General features: G+C 17.8%; 4 protein-coding genes across 4 annotated transcripts; all 4 read right to left on the bottom strand.

Moving 5' to 3' along the window:
• Positions 1-5,715: 5,715 nt before the first annotated feature.
• On the bottom strand, positions 5,716-6,599 carry MKS88_000320 (uncharacterized protein; the record flags this gene model as incomplete). Its single annotated transcript, XM_067219336.1, has 3 exons — positions 5,716-6,176; positions 6,258-6,384; positions 6,513-6,599. 3 exons carry the CDS (start codon positions 6,597-6,599, stop codon positions 5,716-5,718), a joined length of 675 nt encoding a protein of 224 aa, XP_067070329.1.
• Positions 6,600-10,328: 3,729 nt separating this feature from the next.
• Positions 10,329-11,180, bottom strand: MKS88_000319 (uncharacterized protein; the record flags this gene model as incomplete). The annotated part of the gene is made up of 2 exons (XM_067219335.1): positions 10,329-10,964; positions 11,094-11,180. 2 exons carry the CDS (start codon positions 11,178-11,180, stop codon positions 10,329-10,331), a joined length of 723 nt encoding a protein of 240 aa, XP_067070328.1.
• A 3,556-nt stretch (positions 11,181-14,736) lies between these two features.
• On the bottom strand, positions 14,737-15,622 carry MKS88_000318 (fam-m protein; the record flags this gene model as incomplete). The annotated part of the gene is made up of 2 exons (XM_067219334.1): positions 14,737-15,170; positions 15,517-15,622. The coding sequence occupies 2 exons, from the start codon at positions 15,620-15,622 to the stop codon at positions 14,737-14,739; spliced, it is 540 nt and encodes a 179-aa protein (XP_067070327.1).
• A 3,498-nt stretch (positions 15,623-19,120) lies between these two features.
• On the bottom strand, positions 19,121-19,879 carry MKS88_000317 (fam-l protein; the record flags this gene model as incomplete). Its single annotated transcript, XM_067219332.1, has 1 exon — positions 19,121-19,879. The coding sequence occupies one exon, from the start codon at positions 19,877-19,879 to the stop codon at positions 19,121-19,123; it is 759 nt and encodes a 252-aa protein (XP_067070326.1).
• Between the last annotated feature and the right edge of the window lie 3,596 nt (positions 19,880-23,475).

The raw sequence follows: 23,475 nt of genomic DNA, 5'->3' as shown, positions 1-23,475 counted from the left end.
TCATTTTAGAATTAAATGTTTACTTTTTATGTATATTGCTGAAAACATTACAGATATCAATTCCTATTTGAGGGTTCCTTACAGAAAGTTATATATTCCTTATTACTCATTTTAGTCAGTCATTAACATATTTCTTTTATATTTTTCAATATTTTATAAAATCATACAAATAGCTACTATATGTATAACTGATAATATAACTATAATTATGCTAAATAATATAATATTTATATAGAGTTATATTGCCTCTGGAAATGTATTTGCTGGGACTTTTGCAAAATTCTTGTAAAACTCGTTTTTTTCAATTTCACTTTAAGGTATATTCAATTTTTTTTATTCTTCTAAAGAGGATATTGCTATATCTAACAAGAACAAATTAAAAAATAGGAAAAGTCCAAATCCGTAACTGCTAAATTTAATTTATTTTAAAGATATATTACTAATTCTCCTGTTTTTTTCAGTATAAAAGATCATAGTCTTTTTTTTAGATACAATTATTTTAAAAAGGAAATGTTTTCCGTCAATCATTCCATTATTATAATCTATAATTTCTGTAAAATAGTTTACCTTAATTAATAAAGTTTCATTTGATTATTTGTTTTCACTTTTAGTTCCTTTTTCATTATTAGATATATTTTCCCGTTGTTTGACTTTATTATTTGGAAACTTTTCTTTTAACCATACATTGCTTCCATCCTTATATTGTTCATACTTTGCTAATAATCTATATATATTGTATCTAATATTCTACCAGAGTTAAAGTTTCCATTTACTTATTTGATAAATATACACTAAAAACACAAATTATTTATTTTTAATATGAATAAACTAACGCTAAAATATATAATAATAAAAGTAAATTTTGAAAAATATATATAATAAAAAATATACGTATATGAAATTATTATCCTACATAACTGTTAAAATTGTATATCTATGTTAGAATGATATAAGAAGCTGTTTTAATTAATATAGTTGTCTTAAATTTTTAATCTATTATATAAATATTTAATATTTTATCTTATTTAAAAACAACATAATTTGCTATAATGTAATATACTGCTAATAATAAAGGACACTTTATTTTAATTTTCATTCATTTAACTTTGTTTTATTATTCATTATTTTTTCATATAAATCTTTTTAAAATTAAATAATTATTATACATTATATAATAATTATATATTAAAACAACTCTAGAAATTTATTATAAAAGCATTATCATAAATTATATTTATAAAAATCTAACTTTCATTAAAATAAAATAGCATGCATTCATTCATAAATGTTCAAAGTATATTATTTAGTTGATTAATAATAGAGTATTTAATTAATATTCTATTAACTGTATTAAAAAAAAAAGTGTTCTATATTCTAAAATATTTTTTTTATTTAAAATAAAGAAATTATAAATAGAGATTGTATATGCTGCTATATATTAAGAATGTATTTAAGATTTTCACTTATTTTTTTATTTTATAAGAGTTCTCATACATATAAATTGTATTTTATAAAAGTATTTACTTAAATTTATATAAGTTTAACTTTACGAAAAAAAAAAAGTAATATTTAAGGAAAAAATTTCCACTATACTAATTATAAGATGTTAGGTATTAACTTAGTATGAATTTATAAAAAAAATATAATCCATTATTAGAAATGATAATTTCATGTTAATATATAATATATATAAATTTTAATATTTTAAAAAATATCATCAATATTAACATTTTATTTATGTATCAGGAATTTTTAATATTATATATATCTTATATTTTGGAACAAACTTTATTATCAATTAGTACTTAATTAGTAAAATTTGTTAATTCAATATTTATTTTTATTTTGTTCATTTAAATAAATTAATGTCTATTTTTAGGAAGAAAAAGTGAAAAAAATATCAATATTAAAAAGGATATATATACACTGGATAAAATAATAATATTTTATAAAATATCCTGTTTGAAATATATTTTCAAATAAATATTTTATACAATATTATTTCTTAATTGTTTTATCATAATAATAATAAATATTAAAAAAAAATTTTGTTCGTTCATTTATTTTTTTTTTTATATTTTAGAAATTATAATTTTTCTTTTGTTTTTTTCTATGTATCGTACTATTATAAAGCATATATTGAAAAGAATAAAATAAATTAAAAACGAAACTAATATTAATAAATATATTTACATGAAAAACCTAATTAGTAAAAAAAATGTTATATATATTAATGTTTTTGTTAGTTCTTACTTGATAAACTGAAATTGGCAATTATAAATGTATTATATACATAATAATACTATACAAAGTATTTAAAAAATTTCATAATACTTTCTTCTAAATAAATTTATAGGATTAAAAGTAAAACAAAGATAATTATTGGATTTAAAACGTTTTATGAATTACAAAAATTATAGTACATAAATTATTATAATTATATTTTTATTCCATTATTTTATATATGGAACTATCATCTCATTAATTATTGTAATTAGTTTGATTTATATAAGATTCTTATCATTTGGTGTTTTCATATCTGTGTCTATTTAATTATCGCCTTTTTAATATTATGCATTATCATAAAATGTATGAGGCATTTGTGAACCTTTTCTTTATTTTGTAATGTTTTTCATTTTTGAGTTCATCTTATTCACTTATAAATGAAAATATTCTTTTATGTAAAAAAATTAATACTAAAGCATTTTTCTATTCTATTTTGAAATAATATTATATTCAGTGTTAATATTTTAGGAATACTATTGTTTATCAGTATAATATATTTTTAGTTTATTATACGATATAAATTATAACAATATATCATGTAAAATAGATTTTATAACCCTATAATTATTTTCAAAAAATAATAAAATCATTTTACATCCCATTAACGGAAACTTTAGTACTTTATTATTTATATATTTACTTATAATTTTATACTATTGTATTAACAATTTAATTATATATATTAACTGTATTATTACTAATTGATAAAATGATTTATGTACATTAAGATATATAATACAGATAATGTATTTTTTTTGCTCACACTCTTACATATTTATTCCTACGTTTTTCACATTGACATAATTTTCGCTTATATGTGCCCCTTTATTGATAATTACATTTTTAGTAATGAACAATTATATACAGAAATAATTCATAATATTCATTATTTTTATATGTTTAAAGTCTTCTATATAAAATTAAGCTTAAATTATAATTCTATCATAATAATTTGATTTTAATCTTCGATTTATCTCTGGTTTACAAAAAAATTGTTCATTTTTTAAAAAATATATCATTTGTTGATGAATATTTTATGAATTATATCACTTTTTATAGCAAAATATGTTTAAATATGTATTGACTTCGTACTTATTTTATATAATATATTGATGTAGTTATATGTATATTATGAGTATTATTGTTCATATAATTCATATATAAATTGGCATTTCTCTATAATTCATATAATATATCATTTTAATGGTATATGTAATATTCCACATAGGAACATAGGATCCATATAAATAACTATAAAAATAGATATACACACAGTTATTTGTTTATACTATTGTTAATAATATATAATTCCTTCTTTACATTTATTAAGATATATAATAAATATATACTACTACAAATCTGTATTAATCCATTATTCAGAAAATTTATGAAGTTATTTTTCTCAAAAAATATTCGTGTAAATCTTCCCGAATTTACATATTAAAATACAAACTATAAAGCACTATTCCATTTTTCAGACATAGAATGACGTCAGTGTATGGATTTTTTACATAGGTTCTTGTTAACTTTTTATTAATGTAATAATTCATATATTTTGCTTTTCTTATATTATTATTCAATTTATATTATTTAAATATATTATTTGTTTATTATCTATAGTTTTTCGAGTTCTTTGTTCTTTTAAAATTATAATTTTTACTTAAATCGAAAAATGTTTTAAATTAATATGTAATTTTTAAGAATTAATTTAATGTCCTTTATACAACAAAATATAAGTGCATTATATATATTAATTATTTTCATTGCATACTTAATATAATAAAAAATATATTTTTAAAACATTTGGAATATGTTTGTAATGTGAGAACAATAATTACAATTATAAATAATATTATATTACGTATATTATTATTAAGATAAATAAAGATTTTTATTGAATCCTATAAATTGTATATTCAATATTTCTATTTCTGGGTCACAAAGCATACAAAAAACAAAATTATATTATATAAGAATTTTCAATTGCCCAAATTTCATTTGAGCTCTAAAGAAAATTATTAATAAATAATTCCAGAAATAATTTAAATTGCTATTCAAATTTTCCTTATTCTAAAACACATTTTAATATATACATAGATATGTTAGTAAAATATACACTAATCTAATGATTATGTGATAGTACATTATTCCTAACTGTATATATAAATGACGTACTTTTATTATTTCTATAAAATACATTTACAAACCTTTTATAAAAAGATATAGTTTAAATAAAATTAAAAAAAATATATATTAGTTTGCATATATGTGTATTATCTAATAAATTTTATTATTTTATATATACATAAAATATGAAAGAAAATATACCTCAGTCAAAATGTTACAGTAAATTTTCAATAATGATATATATTATGGTCCATAAAAAATTAATACTGAACCCTTAACCTTAAACACCTATAATATTTATTGTTAAAGATGTCTTATTAATAATATATCTGTTTCTTTTATAAATAGTAATTCCTATTTATAGTTATTTCCAACACAAATATATAATTACTATATAATTATTTCTTATAAATATATATTATATATATAAATTTACGTATTATAATGGGTATACAAATATTTAATATTAGCTAAAAATTAAAAACAGAAGTTAATTACATATTTATAACATAGCATTATAATGTATCTTTAATTAATTCTTATAAAATTAAACAAAAAACACATTTTATGTAAAAAATATATTAAATATATATAGATCTTATTAAGATAAAATAAATTAGAATTATTAAAAATAATATTCATCTACAATTAATTCTTTAATTTAAAAAATATTGTTTTATTACATATTTTTATTTTCATATATAAAATATTCAATAACGTAAATACATATTAGAATTGTTTTTATAGCTAATGAGAACTATAATATATTTATCATAATATTATGTATAATCAAAACAAATTAAATTCACTTTTTCTAATAATCCAAAAGAAATATATGCTCTTTTCGTTTTATTAAATACAAAAAAAGACACGTACAATTGATTTATAACAGATAATATCTTTTTTTTAATTATGCCACGAAATAATCATTTTAGGCTTAAATAATGTAAAAGAAATGAAAACAAATTACAACTACTTTTTAATATTAACAACATGAAATTTCCTAATAATTTAACTAAATTATACCAAATTCACTTTTTTATATAAATTTTTTAAACATATGTATGTTTCATACATATGTATGTGCTTATATACATTTTTACATATATGTCAAAATGTCAAGTTCAAAAAATTTCTTAAAATACAATATTAAAAAATAAAAAATAAAAACTAACGAAGTATTACCAACACGTAATTTTATATTTTATATCAAAATAGGTATTTATATATATTTTCTTTTATAATAATTAGGTAATTTTATGTTTGTTATGTATGTATTATTTTTGAGGATGTTACAAAATTTCATATATCATAATAAAAGTTACTCTTACTAGAGGAATTAATAATATTATAACAAATTCTAGGATTATTTGCTTTTTTTATATTATATTCTTCAATCTTTTTAAAAATATAATTAATACCTAGTACAGTCATGGCAACTACAAAAACTAAAACGATTGAAACTGCCATTGCACTTGCTTTTAATGCTGCTACTTCTTCTGTTAATTCTGTATACAAAATAAAAAATATTTCAAATAATAATCCTATCAATATAACTAAAAACAATATATTAATTTTTGGAGCACCGTTTTTACGTATCATTCTTGCAGTCTTTTTATGAACATCCGTGTTATATTTAATTTCATCTATTGAAACTAATTGATTCAGTATTCGTTTTTCAAAATATGTTTCTATTTTATTAAGTAAAGAAGATTTTTCTTTCTTATGTAATCTATTCCTTTCCTCTGATTTTAATAAAATATCTTTTATTATTTTTCTTTGTATTTTAGGATCTTCGCAATTCATAGATATATTTTTCTTTTTAGTTATTAATTAATTTTTACTATTTTCATTTGACATATATCCAGTTGACATTACATTTAATGAGCACTCTGATAATAGTCTATTAATTGCTAAACATGAATAGCCATCTAGTGTATAATTTTTTTCCATAGATATACCAAAATTACACTAAAAAAATGAATGAAAATATTTATTATTTTCAAGTATATAAATTTCTATACTGAATATAAATAACTTTTAAAAATAAAATATGAAACAGAAAAAAAAAAAAAGAAAAAGAAATATCATTAAGATACTACCTTATTGCTATAAAGGCATATCCAAATTAAAGCGGAGAATGCAAGAATTTTAGTAAATATAAGGGACTTAATATTCTCCTTCATTGTATAATTTATAACTATTATATATTGACTAATAAAAATAGTAACTATATTTAAAATTCTACAAATGATAAAAAAAACTTATATTATTTTTAATTTTTTTATTTTTTTTAAATGTAATAAATTTAATATATACAGATATAACTTATATTAACTTTACAATTGTATATTACATTAAAATTGATTTTGTATAATTTCTTTAAATTTTTTACAAAAATTAAAATAATAATAAAATAAAATAACATGAAGAAAAAGAATATTTAGATATGACGAAATAAAAAAAAAAAGTTATTCAATCAGAAATGCAAATTTTTTATTTATTTAAAATAAAGTATAACATGCAGAAAATGTATACTTATATACATTCAGAAGATTATTACGAACTTTCACATTGTTTCCAAGTAGTGATACTAATTTAATACACTTTTATAGTAGAGATTACATTTATATTAAAACAACATTAATTATTCTGGAAATAAAAACAATAGAAAAGTTATATGAACTTATGTAATATGCTTTTCATTGTATAGGGTATACATTAGTATTTCCTTAAAAACAAAAGATGTTCTTTTATAAACCATAGAGTATTAGTAAAATAAAAATTTTAGTTACTATAAAATATGGGTATTTATGTATATTTTTAAAAGTAATATATTATTGAGCCTTGTATTATTGTGTCAAAATTTTATTCAATAATGTTTTATATCTAAATCTGAATGATTTATTGCTTTTCATGAGAATATTTAAAAGCTGTTAATTTCCATATTTATCTTAATTCTTATAAATATGTATAAAAATACATATAAAATAGTAATATTAATATAATAATAAAAAACAATGTAAAATGGAATTTAGCATAAAAATATTATATGCTGTTACATAATTTCAGAAATATATATAGCCATATTTTTTTACAAATGAATGTAACAAAAAGAACACATATATACTATATATAAAAGGATAATAAAAATATTTATGTATGTAAATAATTTACTAAATATACTTAAGATATAATTTAGAAACAATTCATGTAATTTTATTTTAATGAATACTGTAGAAAATATATTTTTAATAGAAAATATAAACAATTACTATTTTCTAATCATACCATTATTTCTTATAACAAGAAAAGTATTATAAATCTTATTAATTCTATTCTATTTATATTTACAATGGTGATAATATTTATAATGAATTTATTATATACAAAAAAAAATATTAATAATATTCAAAAAAACAAACATTAATTATCTCAAATTTATTGAGTAAATTTTAAATTAAAATATTTAAAAATAAAGAAAAATATGTACACTTAAAATATATTTTTTTTTAATATCTAAATTAAGTTGAAAAAATTGACGATTATAATTTATTCTATTATATAATATGTACCTAGTGTAATATTTATAGTGATATAATTTTAGTATCTTTTATGCTATTTTATTATTTCAAAGACATATATTTTAAATAATTAAACATAATTTTTTACATAACTGTTGGTAAAAGAAGAATCCTCTAATATATATATTAAAAAATAAATATCAAAAATATATAAAATCTGTATATACTTTGAAATTAATATATTAATGTCTTTATCTTAATAATTCTATTCTATATTCATTTTTTTTTAACTTCTTTTCATTTTATCTATTATTTTAATAAAAATATTTAATGATTTACTTTTTTAATTAAGTAAAGAAAAAAAAAGAATTTAATTTTGTCATCAATTTATTCTATAATAAATATTAAAATATATTTTTATAAAATTAAATTAAAATTATTTATATATAATAATAAAATAATAGATATAAGAATCTTGTTATGCACTGAAGCAACCTGATAATTCCCTAAAATAATAATTATTCTTCACAAATAATTTCAACTGGAAATTAAATAACACAAAATATTTTCAATATTTCACAGAAATAACATGAAATCTAAAATTTGAGGTATTTAATTTTTTCATTCTTAAATGTTTAAAACATAAATTTTAAGTAGTATTAAATATATATGAATTAACATTTTTTAAATTATACTAAATATAATATCACGTATAATACTAATTATTCTTGAATATGTGTTCTATATAATTTTTTATACTTCTTCTAATCAATAACGTTATTAAATTTATATCATTGTAGGGGTTAAAAATTTTTTTATTTCGGTGTAATATTAAAAATATATGATACTATAGTACATATATATTTAGATAAAGTTTCATTTTTCTATAGTTTAATTAATTAATATTTTTACAATGATATTTACTATAAGGCTACAATATATTTTCAAATATACTACTGCTACTAATAGAATAAGAAAAATATGTCATCATAAACATATTTACATAAATTAAACACTAATGTTAGTGAAATTTATATTTTCATAAAAAGATTTTTTACAGTAACAATTTTTTTATCTTACTATAACACTTTATAAATGTTAATTTATTTTAATTAATATGTCATTTTCAAATTTCATTTAAATAATTCGTATAGTATATAGGTTTATCTGTATTTAATTAATATATGTATAATCAAAAATAAAAAAAAGATAACGTATAATTAATTCGTCTATTTTAAAGCATATAATTGAAAAAATATGAAGAACAAAAAATATAACAAACATAAATAAAATAACCAACTTTATTCATAAAATATATATTTATTTTCTTATATAACAGTAATGGAACTCATGCAAAAACAATTAAAAGAAAAATAAAATCAATACTCTATGTTACATTAAATAGTGAGACCTAGTATCAACCTTCAATTGTGAAGTATAATAATACGTAAAAATAATAATATTTATAATTTAATAAGAGAATATGATGGAATAAAATCATTAAAATAAAAAAAAAAGATTCTTATCGTATATAATTTACTAAAAACATCATAGATGTTATGTACCTTTTTGTGCTTTACTAAAGAAATTTTATTATTAATTAAACATACTATTTTATAATCGTAAAAAAACAATGAAGCATAATAAATGAAAATTAATTATCTCATACATTATATAAAATTACATGTATTATCCAATTCATTAATATTCATTGGTCTTTTTTATTTTTTAAATTTAAACTTATCCCTTATAAAACAAATTTGGATTTAAGCAAAAAAATAATATATAGTTATAAGGTTAATTCAACACATACTTAATTTTTTATATATATACAAACACAAAAAATAAAATAAAAAAAGTACATATACATATATATATATATATAAATAGCAATACAAGTGCATTCATTCAATTGGTTTCTTCTTGAGAAAAACAAGACATGGTTATTGTTAATTAAAAAAACTAATCATAAATTTTTTAGTTACTCTATAAAATAGTAATTTAAAACTAAAATAATTTAAAAAAGATTCAAGACTATTTTTTTTATAATTACAAAAATAAATAACACATATGACAATAAAATTATATAAACTGTGCTTTTATATATTAAGTTACATATATTTTTCAAAAAAACATTGTTATATACAGATATATATATATAAATAACAATATTGTAGTAAAATGATATCATATTTTAATATAAAATGTGAATAGCATAATAATATTAAAATTCACAAAAAAATTGAGAGTGTAACTTTTTACTGTTTCGGATAAAAAAGTTCCTCATCGATAGGTATATCTATTAAACCTATTAAATTATCGGCATATTCGTTATATTTGAATATTAATTAGGAAATTATAAATTTAATCTTTATAAAATTCTATTTTACCTTAAGTAGCATGCTTCGTATAATTGAAATCCCTTTTTAAATGTAATAACTTTCCATATTTTACAGTTTTTCTGAAGATATAAAAAAGCCCTACTAAAACTATAATCCATAATATGCATATTGGTGATAATAATTTAAATAAGGACGAGCTAGTTATTCCCCCTGAATAATTTCTAAGAAAAAAGTAAAATATAGCACCTGCTACACCAACTACTAAGTGGAAGATAAATAAAGAAATATATTCAAAAACTTTTCTTTGTATACTATTTCTTAAAAACGTAAAATCAGAATTTGTACTATACCTAAGAACATTTTTATAATATATTTTGTCTAGCATTCTTTTCCCATAAGAGGTATTTTCTCCATTGTATATAAACGATTTACATTTTCCAGCTTGTTTATAGCTTCCTAAATTATTTGATGTACATTTGTTTCGCATTTTATGTTTTACTTTGGATACACATTCATTATTATATATATGGTTCTTTTCGTATTTTCCATTATATTGAATAACTTCTTTTTCCCATACGATATTTAAACACTTTTCCTTTTTATTCTTTGTTAGTAAACGATAAGTTCTTCTATATAATTTTTCATCAATAATGTTCTTCTCATACAAATAATTACAAAAGATACTCTAAAATATCAAAAGAAATATTTACAATTTAAAGAAACAAATAAATCCAAGCTAATAAGAAATATTATTAGAAATAAAAAAAATACAAAAATGAATAATTAGAGCATCTTTAATTAAAATATATCATACCCGCTCACTATTGAAAGGGCATATCCATCTTAAAAAGATAAATGTAGCAATTTTAAAAAAAAAGTATAACATAAATTTCTTTCTCATAATGTAAGTTTTTAATATTTTATTATTTCCTGTTAATAACAAATTATTGATAATAAATATTCTTTCAATGACAAGGGACGCTATATTTATTTTTCATAAAAAATTTATAATATTCATATAATAAGTATAATACATTTTACAACATAGAAAATTTAAGAGAACTGTAAAATTTTAATATCATATTTTGACCTTAACATTATTTATAAAAAACTAACATTATTTTAATAGGATAATTTTAATGTATTAATAATTATTTAAAACACCTAATTTTGTTATGTAGTGTAGTAAAATAACGAAATAATTGATATATTAATTTTTTTCAAAATAAAAACAAAAATAATAATTCCTTGATACTTTAAGACGTTCATTTTATATAAAATATATAATGTATAAAATGTAGATAATACAATGTTCCGTATATTGAGAGAATAAATGCTAATTAAAATTATATTTCCTTACTAATAACTACTTTTTGATAAATATTATATTATGGAACAAAAGATTATTATTTTTAAAAAATATTATCATAATATAATAATAGTAATAATAAAATAAAATATGAATATTTTTACAAATTTTGTATAATTTTAATTTAAAAAATCGTAATTTTTACGGTTTATTTTATATTTAAAAAATCAGTATTTTATGCTACTGATGTACTAAAAAAATATCAATTTTAAAATCAAATAAAAAAAACAGAGTTCTTATATTTGCATCACAGATTTTATAAATTATAATTTATAACTAAATTTAATTTTTCCCATTACTACTAAATGAAAATTTTTAAAATTTTCCTCTTTTCTACGTATTTTTTTTTTTTTAATAAAATGTATGCTTTCAGAAGAAATATTAATAAAATTTAAAGAAAAATAAAAAAAAATAGAGATTAAAATTAAAATTGGTGTAAAAATAGTGTATATAATATAATAAAGTTATAGATATTACTAACGAAATATATTTACCATTTGAATATTACATACGCGTTTTTAAATGTACATAATAAATAAAAAAATAACATAGTAATATTGTAAAATGTATGATTTCGTAATTTTACTTCTAATAATATTTAAAAAAATAAATAATTTTTAGTTAATTCATTTACATATACATTATATTAAAAACAGTTTTTACAAATACAAATTAATGAACATAAAAATATATATTGATAAATATATCTATAACAGCAAAATTATTCCCTATTAACATATTTATTTTTTTATATATTTTGGAGAAGGAAAAATTATAAATTACAAAAATATTATATTATTAATAATTTAATATAGATCATCTAATATAGAACTCAATTTTTTTCTTTTAAAATGTTTCTATTCTAAGGATAAAATTAAAAAATTAAAAAAAAAAAAAAAAAATATACTTAAAAAAAATTAAAATTTTTCTATATATATTATTTTCAGTTAAATTCACTATAAGACTGGCATTTGTGAATTATCTTATTTAGTTTTTTATAGGTTTTAATATATTTGGATTATGTCAATTTTTTACGTAGTTAATAATTTAATGTATAGTATAAATAAACCAATTAAAATTTTACAATAACCTATATAGTAAAATTATTAAAAAATTTATGGAAAATAAATGCATATATTATAAATTCATGGTAAACATTTGCATATGAACACAACTTTTTCCACATAGTAACATTCACTGTTTGTAAAAATATTTATGAATCTTTTTCTTAAAAAATAATTATTTATCTGTATGAATTATTTGTTTTATTTCTAAATTAAAAAAAAACACACAAATACTCTAACTTCCTAGTAATACTTTAAATTTTTTTATTAATTATACATGCTAATAGACAATTGTATTCTTATATATATATGCATAATATAACTCAATAAATTACACATATATTTACCATTATAACCTCTTTATATTTAATAAAAAATTTTATTGAATAATAATAAAACAAGTTAAATATAAAGCAATAATAAATTTCAATTTTCAAAATATTATTTTCATTTTTATACTAGCTATACCCTATTAAAGATAAAAAATATTAATTTAAATATTAAATTTTTATTTAATCTAATATATTTTATATTTTCAATATAATTCATATAATGAAACGTAAGCTTTTTTCTTCTACAATAAAACAAAAAATACTTAAAATGATCTCCTGTTATATAATTTGTCATATATAGTATATGCTTCACAATTTCGAAAAAGTTACATTAATACATTTTATACATAATATCTTCTAATCTATGATGAAACATGTTATTGTTTATAAAATAAAAATATATATATAAATGTATCTTGCAAAATGGCAATAATTTTTTTATGCAAATACAAAATATTAAAATTGAATATGTTACTTATAAAATACCTATGACTAAGTGCAAAAGTATACTATTTTAACAATTTGTTAATGATGAACATGAGACCCTTAAATCTAAATAAATCCAAGTTCCTGTAAGAAATTCATTAGGTAATCAAAATCACTATAAAAAAAACTACTCGTCTTAAAAGTTATGAATTTATTTATTAATATCCATTAATAGCATTAGCAACTATTACAGAAATTTTCTTATTTTTTCTTTTACTAACATTATAAATTATCCCAATTAAAATAATGAGTGAACTTCAATAATCTCTGTAATTTACTAGGACATAAAATTATCATTTTAGCAGTGTTGTATTTACAAATATGTAATTTATTTGTAAACTAATCCACCTCATCTGAAAAATTATGTTGTATTCATTAAGAAGAAAAGAAAATTCATGGAAATTTATAGATGAATACAAGAATCGTATAACGACATGTATTTCTGAAAAATATAAGATCTATTATTGTGGTAGCATGTATTATATAACATATCCTACTCAGAATTTTATTTAGAAATGCTATTATTTTATCATATATTTATAATTCACCACTTATACCATAAAAAAAAAGACATTTGTTAAATAGTCTTAAGTAATAAACATATTTATAATGTTTTTCTAATAAAAATTATTTTATAGAATAAACATGATCTTTTTTCCTTTGAGTAAAATATATTTAATGAAATATAACATATTCACTTCGTTTGATTAAATACAAAAAAGGACATTTTTATTTTCAATGTAAAGTCAACTATTTACTTATTTCATCTACCAATAATCATTTTAGAATTGAAGTAGGTAACTAATAGAACATAGGTATTTTTCATCTAATATATATATTCTAATATAAAATTAACAGAATTATATTAATTTTAATATTATACGTTCATTTTGATTCAATATATATATTTTTAAAAGAAATAAAAATTAACGCACAAATATATGTATTAAGCAATAATATTTAATTATACTATAACAATAATTTATAATAAAAAATGAATATCATTAAATCATTCAAATATACAAAAAACCGAAAAACGTAATTTATTAATGTTCGTATAAAAATAAAATCTTATACACATGTATATTTACAAAATTATATCAATAATAGGTATGACTATAAAGTATATAACAATAAACATATTACATATAATAATTCTAATTAATCATTAATTTATATGAAAATACAAATTCCTTGTTGTTCATGTTATTCTCTCATCAACTTAATTTTATTGTATTTTTCATTATTTCTTAAGATCTTAGGAAGAGCTATTATAATTGTGACAGATAATATAAAGATAATTAGTGAGAACATTATTAGATATGAATATTTTTCTGGACAAAGAGTGTCTACAATAGATTTCACGGTATCACGCAAATTTTGCGAACTAAATGTAATTTCTATTTTTTCTTTCATATACCCTAATCCACATAATATTGGCAATTCTGTTCCGATCAACATAAAAAGAAAAAATATAAAAGCTGCCAATCCATAACTCCTAAATTTTATTTTTTTTAATAATTTATTACAAATTCTCCTCTTCTTATCAAGAAAATCATCATAATTTATTTTTTTAATCCATTTTTTTTCAAAATGGAAGTGTTTTCCATCAAAAATTCCATTATTATTATCTGCATTTTCTGTAAAATACTGCGACTTATTTAATAAACTTTTATATGTTTATTTTTTCTTTTCGTTACTTTTTCATTATGAGATATGTCTTTCTGCTTGTCAATTTCAATATTTGGTAATCTTTCTTTTAAACACACATTATTTGAATCTTTGTCATGTTTATATATTTCTAATAACCTATAACGTTTTGTATCTATTATTCTATCATACTTACAGTTTCCGTCCAAATATTTGCCAGATATACAGTAAAAATACAAAGTAAATAATTAGATTTAATAAGAATAAATAAACTAATAGTAAAATATTGTAATGATTAATATAAAACAAAAAAATTATAAATAATAAATATTATACTTATATGATATTGTTTTACCACATAATTACTAAAATTGCTTATCCATGTTAGAATGATAATCTCAGCAATTTTAATAAATATTATTATATTAATTTTGTGTCCCATTATATATATCTTTAATGCAATATTATATTAAGGAAAATATTAACAAAAATATAATGTACTTCCAATAACAAACAGTTCTATATTTATGAAATTTTTTTTTTTATAATTCTCTCATAAAAACATGATAAAATATATATAATTATAATTAATTATACTACATATAAATAGTAACATAACTTTAGAAATATATTGTATAACTTATAATGTTATATTAAAATAAAAATAAACTTCATAAAAATATATTAACTAGAATTTGTTCGTATATAATTAAATATATATTTAATTTAATGTAGTGTATTAATTAGGTAATGCTTTTATTAATTATTTTCGGAATAAAATAAGAAATAAGTGTTTTTATATTGTATTTAAATATTGAGTTTACTACTACATAGAATGTGCAGTACATATATAATATATCCTTCAATATATTAACGTAATAATTAATAATATTAAGGTTATTATCATAATAATAGTTCTAAATTTGTAAATATTGTATTTAGGAAAATCTAGATATATTTTATAGAACATTAATTATTATAACACTATAAAAATAATAATAACATAATAAAAAAAAAACTTTGTGTATTATTACAATTATAGTAGGGGAATTAGTTTCTCCTTAATAACAATATTTTATGGTGTATAATTCTTTTAAAATGATGAATTTAATCTATACTACCTAATCTATAAAGATATAGACACTATACAGCAAACAATAATTCATTCATTATATTTGTTCTATTATTTTTAAAAATTACAATTTTTAATTTTGATTTATTCAATCATTTCTCAATGAAAAATTTCTATATTCGAGTACATTATATTTTAATTTTTTATTTATTATATATATATTTAGAAGAAATACTAATATGATAGAAAAAGGATAAAGAACAAATGTTGTTAAAGATAAAATATTTATAGAAATATTGCATGCAATTATATTAATTAATGAATATTCCAAATGAAATGAATTTGCAATTAAGTATAATATGTACAATGAATAATTTTCACACAAAAAATAGTATAAGACAAAATAATTTACTAAAATGTATGTTTTAGTAATTTTTCTATTAATGTTAGAAGGTATATATTATTTTTTATATATTCCTTTAAAGATATGTTATGTCAGGTGTAAAAATTAAAGGTGTACTAAAATAAATGAACGTAAACATAAACACAAATAAATATTTATTAAAAAAATTATAAACAAAAAATATATTATACCAAAATATTTGCATTCTATATGTGTAACCCAAACAGCGATAATTATGAAAAAGTTATACACACAAAATATTATTGTAATAATCTGAAATATATCGTTATATTGTAGTTATCTTTGAAATAAATTATTTATAAAAGGTAATAATAAACAGCATTAGAAAATGTTAAAATATTACAAAAATTAATATCATTATATTTTCAAAGTTTTACATTATTTATACTTTTACCTTAACTTATATTCAACATCCTTACCTACCTTTTTATGTTACAATGATTTGAGTATTTAACGTTTTATATCACATAAGATATTTCCATATAAAGTATAGGCTATTCTTTTTTTAAAATGTTTAAAAACAAAAATATATGTATTATGGTATTATTTAAGAAAAATAAATTCTTTTTCTAACATATTCCTCTTAAACATTTAAATATAAATACAAGTTTTTTGTTCTTTCTATAATTATGATTTCTAAACAATATTTTAGTCTTTTCTTTTAAAAATAAATCATATTTTTTTAAATTATTTATGAATTTACTCAATTAAGCAGTAATATACAAATATATTATGTTTTTTATAAAAAATATATCTTTGTCCTTAATATATATTTACACAATAAATGAATTATGCTACTACATATATGTAGTAGTATAAATATAATATTATATCATCATTCACCTCTAGATCCAATATTCTTTCTTTTAATCCTATCTTATGAATTTATTATGTATACTAATATATTTTATTTTGTAGCTCGTAATGTGTTCAACACTTATGCAATTAGACTAATTCATTTTTTTCCTTTAGTATTATTGTCTAAAATGTAATAAAAATATTTTTACTTTTACAAAGGAAATTTTAATAGATTTTTTCCTTTTTTTTTTAAACAGTAATTTATTAATATTTCTAATATAAAATTATTATACTTATTTAATAAAAACTTTTACAATAAAATATTGAAATTTTTTTAATAAAGCTAAAATAAAACATATCTAATCAAAAAAAAAAAAACAATATAATATGCATATTAATTATCAATAAAAAAATAATGCTTCTTTTAATATCGTTTTATCTAAAAATTTACATTACAAATATAAATGTATTAGTATTTGTCAATATAATTTAAATATATTTTTTTTTATACACCTTTAAAATAATAATAACTCTTCAAATGATATATATTTAGACATAAAAAAAGAGGAAATAAATATAAAATATTACTTGCAAATTATTAGATGAATGCAGAACAAATATATATTTATCCATGACACCTAAATATAATTCACTTTTTTAGTGACGTATTGATATATTTAAAATTTTACTATTATGAAAGGAAAAAAAAATAAAAATAATTCATATTATTTATTAATATATAAGTACTTTTAATTCATTAATATAATCATTTTATATCGTAAAAAATAAAAATTAAAAAATAATATCTTGAAATATGTATAAATATTCAATATAATATATATTTAAGTAATTTTATAAAATTAAGAGCAATTATAAGAAATGAAAAGTGTTCAGCCCTACATTAACAGGTCATATGTATAAATCCTAAGTTAATTGATTATAAACAAAAAAATATTTAATAAAAATAATAATTTAATATATATCTATATTTTCTCTTTAAACCATTAAAAAAAAAAAATAAATGTTTGTTAAAAGGACGTTTAAATAAATAAGTTCTATTACACATTATTAATAAACGTATTTATATAATAATTATTAAACATTTCCTTATATAATATATATGTATCAATACAACAATATGCATTCGCATTTAATAATTATATGAAAAATGTAATACATCTTTTTTTAATATAAACCTAATTAAACATTTATTTAAATGTATCAACAAATAACCATTTTAGATTAGAAAGAGATCAAATAAAAAGAAATCTTATTATAGTTAAAATATAAATCACCACAAAATGTTGATAAAATTGTAAAAATTGTCTTTTTATATAGTAATAATAACGTACAAAAACATATACGAATTTACTGGAATACATTAATTTACCCGAAGCCATTAATTATATTAAAGCTCAAACTATAATTTAAACTACAAATATAAATATACTAAAATATTCTAATTCACAAAAAAACTATGATAGTATTTTTTTAACTTGTTCATAAAAAATTCCCTTATCTGTATGTTCATATATAAGAATTAAGCAATTATTGATATGTTTATTATATATATTTATATATATTGTAATTATTAGTTCACATTGATTATTTTATTACAGAAAAAATTATGTAACTTATTATTAATTTTATCTTTGTCTGAACTTTATTCTTTCATATTTTTTAACTTTTTTATGATAATAAACAGCCCTTGATATACATGTTATACCTAATATTAAAAACGGTAAGCCATATATTAGGATTCTAAATAATCTTAATAATACATGCAATTCACTGATAGCTGTTCCAGGCGTTTCTCCAATGGATCTCCAAAACCCTTGCACTACATCTTTCAGAGACTTATATACTGCATTCAACCACCCATTTTCTTCTCCCCATTGTTTCAAAATGTTCGAAAATCCTATTGTACCCCACAACCCTTTATCTTCATCTAAAAAACTCCATGATAAATCTACTATGAGCAGTACTGATAACAAAAAGAATATTAATAACGGTAAAACAAATGGTAGTACGCATTTTTTACGTATTATTTTTCTGTAAAACTTATTACTAATTATCTTGTTGTTTTTAAGAAAATCCATAAAGTCCATTTCTTTGAATATTTTTTTTTCAAAGTGGGAATAATTTTTTGTTTCAAACATACAATTGTTTTTTTTCATATATGATTTACAGTTTCCTCTAAATTCTAATGGAGTTCCATTTGAATGTTTTCTTTTTCCAGTGTACCCTTCCATGTTATTAGTTATATCTTTTTTTTTCTTCATTCCATTATTTGTCATTTCCTCTTTTAAAACTAAGGCATTTGAATATTTATCCTGTTTATATTTTGCTAGTAATCGATAATTTCTGGTTTCTGATTTTCTATCAAGTTCGAAGTGCTCATTCATAGACTTGCTAAACGGCCTCTAAAATACAAGAGAAATGCAAATATTTACCATTTATTAGAACCTAAAATCTAATAAATAAAAAAAACTATTAATAAATATAGAACACTAAAAATAAAAACAATACAAATATCCTTAAATAATATTATCATACTACATCACTGTTAATATGACAGATCCTTGTTAAAAAGATAAACACAACAATTTTAATAAGTACTATTATCTTAATTTTTCGTTGCAAGATATACATTATTATTATTTATTTTATATATTAAAGAAAAAAAACAATAATATTATAATATATTTGCAAATATAAAGTATGCTGTATTTGTTGAAAAAGCTTTTTTTTAATGCTACGTGAATACTTAATCAAATATATATAACTATAATGAATATTACGTTTACAAAAAGAAATAATCGAGACATTGTTATACAAAATTTTTATGTTAAAGTTATTAAAAATAAAAATAAATGTATATTTATATAAAATAACTTGAATACATTCACAATAATTCAGAATATATTATTTAATTATAGAACTTGACACATCGATTAAATAATTTTTTATTTAATCCTTTTCACTATAAATTAAAAAGAAAAATATATGTTCCGTTAATATTTATAATTATTGAGCTTATATAGAATATATAGTAGGATATAATGTATATATAATACATTTCTCTAGATATTACAATAATAAATATGAGTTTTAAGAATGTTATCCTATTAATAAGTCGAATTTTATAAACATTATATTTTAGAAGAGCGTGTTATTATTATTAAAAATATTAATAATATAATTAAAAAAATTGTTGTAATAAATGAAGAAACAACATTATACGTTATATCTATTACAACATATTATTTAGTTACTACCTAATCTCTAACAGTATTTTATAGAATATAAGGTATACAAAAAAATAAAATTAATTATACTCTATCTAATCTACGAAGAAATAAATATTTTAACGTAAAATAATGACTCATTTTTTTATTGTTTTATAACAATATATGAAAATTATTGTTTTTTATTAAGTTTAAATTAAATAATTTTTTGGAAATAAAGTATTCTTAAATTTTTGAAATAATTTTTTTTTTTTTTTTTAAACATAAATATTTAAAAGTAATACAATAAAATAAAACAAAGATATATGAAAGAGTTTATTAAAATTTTTTTCATCAGGTTGTTGTATTTTTTTATATATCTTTATCTATGTTTTATACCAAAATATCTAAATTCAATTATATATCACCGGAAAATAGTAATACATAAGCTATCTTATATCGTAGGTAATACATTTATAAATATACATATCTATAATAACCAAAAAACTTCTAATATTAACGTTTGGGTAGTATTTGAATTTACATAATAGTACTTTTAAAAAAATTATGGTTATATCATGTGAAATACTCAAATATAAATTTCACAAAAAATCATATATACTATCCTTATATAACTAAGCTTTTTATTCAAAATATATCTTAATATTTTAATTAAAATATATTGCAGCTTATAGTTTTAATAAAAGCATAATTATTTTTTTATTAACTAGAACATATATATAACTTCGATTTTCTTTTACCAAATGTTATATTATTAAAAAGTATATTAAAAATATCTAATAAATTTCCTGGTTATTGATGAAAAATTCTTATGTTCTTGTACATATTCAAGAACCTACGTATTCTGCTGTAAAAAAATGTATAGAAAAAAAAATTGCAGAGTACTACAAATATATCAACAATTATCTATATATAACAATATTGAGAAAAAAATTTATTTACCATAAAATTTATTTACATGTTGTTTAATGATTAATTAAATTTTATTATATCTATATAATTTACTTTTATAAAATACTTACTGTTTATAACACATCAAAAAAAAAATATTTCTATGAAATGCACAAACACCTGATTAATATTCGTTCAAAAAAAATTCTCTAACTACTATCATAAACAAAAAAATACAATATCTTTTTATTAAGAAATTTTTTTATTATAGTTCAAAGTATTCATAGAATCGAAACATTCATTAAATATATTTTTATATTCAATAAGATTTGAAACACACCACTTATAATAATTTATTTCCAAAGAATATTTGTTATTATTTCTATAAAATATGCATACTGACAAAAAAAAATAAAGAGGGCCTTAATTATATTAAATGAAAAATAACAATGCACATTTAAATTAAAATTATTTTATAATAAATTTCTACATAATTTATTCTTTAAATAGTCATTTATAACCATAATAAAACTAAAAAAAATCTAATATTGTTATAAACATAAATTGTCTAATTAACAAAGAGGATTTGTATTAATTGCAATTTTGTATAACAAATTAAATGAGTTCATATATTTTATAATAAAAATTTACATAAGTATTTACATTCACATAGTTTTCTCAAAAATAGCTCTTACATTTGTTACGAATATTTAGCTATACGTATTTAGTATTACAATAAAAGAAAAAATACATATATATATATATAATAATTGAAAATCATAAATTAACCTATAAGAATATAGTATATTATTAAAACAAAAATATATCTATACGAACTGTAATAAATATTTAATATATCTTTTTATACTTTTCCGAGTAAATACATACGTGTATATTATATGTGATGTATAATATAACTTATATTCATGTAAGACGGAATTTCTGTACGAAAATAATATCATTAAAATAATGCAGAATATTAGTTGTTATACGAAAAATATGATTTCTTTAATCGATGTATTCATTACAACTAGACTTTATATTCATTTCCTCGATTATCAATTACATATTTTAATAATTTTATTAGGATATAAGTAACTGTAGATATAATTATTATAGATGATGATAATCCAAGTATACGTCCATTACGCTACATAAATAACAATAACATATTTTCAGTTATAAACCTAGAATCGTTACAGGCCGAAATAATATATACAAATTAAGTTAATAAAATGGATAATAGAAATACCATTAAAAAAAAAATTTATATAGATAAAACGAATATCAAAGATGTACTAGTGCATGATGAATGATTTAGAACTTTTTTCTGGGTAGATTTTGTACATCTTTTTTTTTTATATATAGGACTAAATTCTCTATATAATATTTTTTCAAAGAAATAATCTACCTCCGCAAAATGGATTGCATATAATTAATTTGAATTACTTAATAAAACGTTTGGGTGATATTCTTGTATTATCATTATTCATAGATTCTTATTTTCTATCAAATTTTGATTCATATTTATAGTCCTCATTTCATGAATCATAATATGCATTTAAAATAATATATATTTTATTTCTGAATTGTTTTACTACTTCGCATCCTCTGACAATACAATATCAGTTTACGAATATATTCCTCTATGTACATTATTAATATTGCCTAAAGATTTATTACACAGCAATAAACTATTATATTTTAGTTATTTACGATATAATGTACTTATTTACTTATTATGATGCTATTATTATTATTATTATTATTATATATATATATATATATATATAATATGAAGCAACTAAGAATATTAAACTAACTTTCTTGAGTGATATTATTATACCACATTATAGTAATTA

Source organism: Plasmodium brasilianum (assembly GCF_023973825.1).
Source record: "Plasmodium brasilianum strain Bolivian I chromosome Unknown PB_00_19, whole genome shotgun sequence".
NCBI lineage: Eukaryota > Apicomplexa > Aconoidasida > Haemosporida > Plasmodiidae > Plasmodium > Plasmodium brasilianum.
Note: the sequence above shows the minus strand (reverse complement) of the source record. Positions and strands in the feature narration are given on the sequence as shown.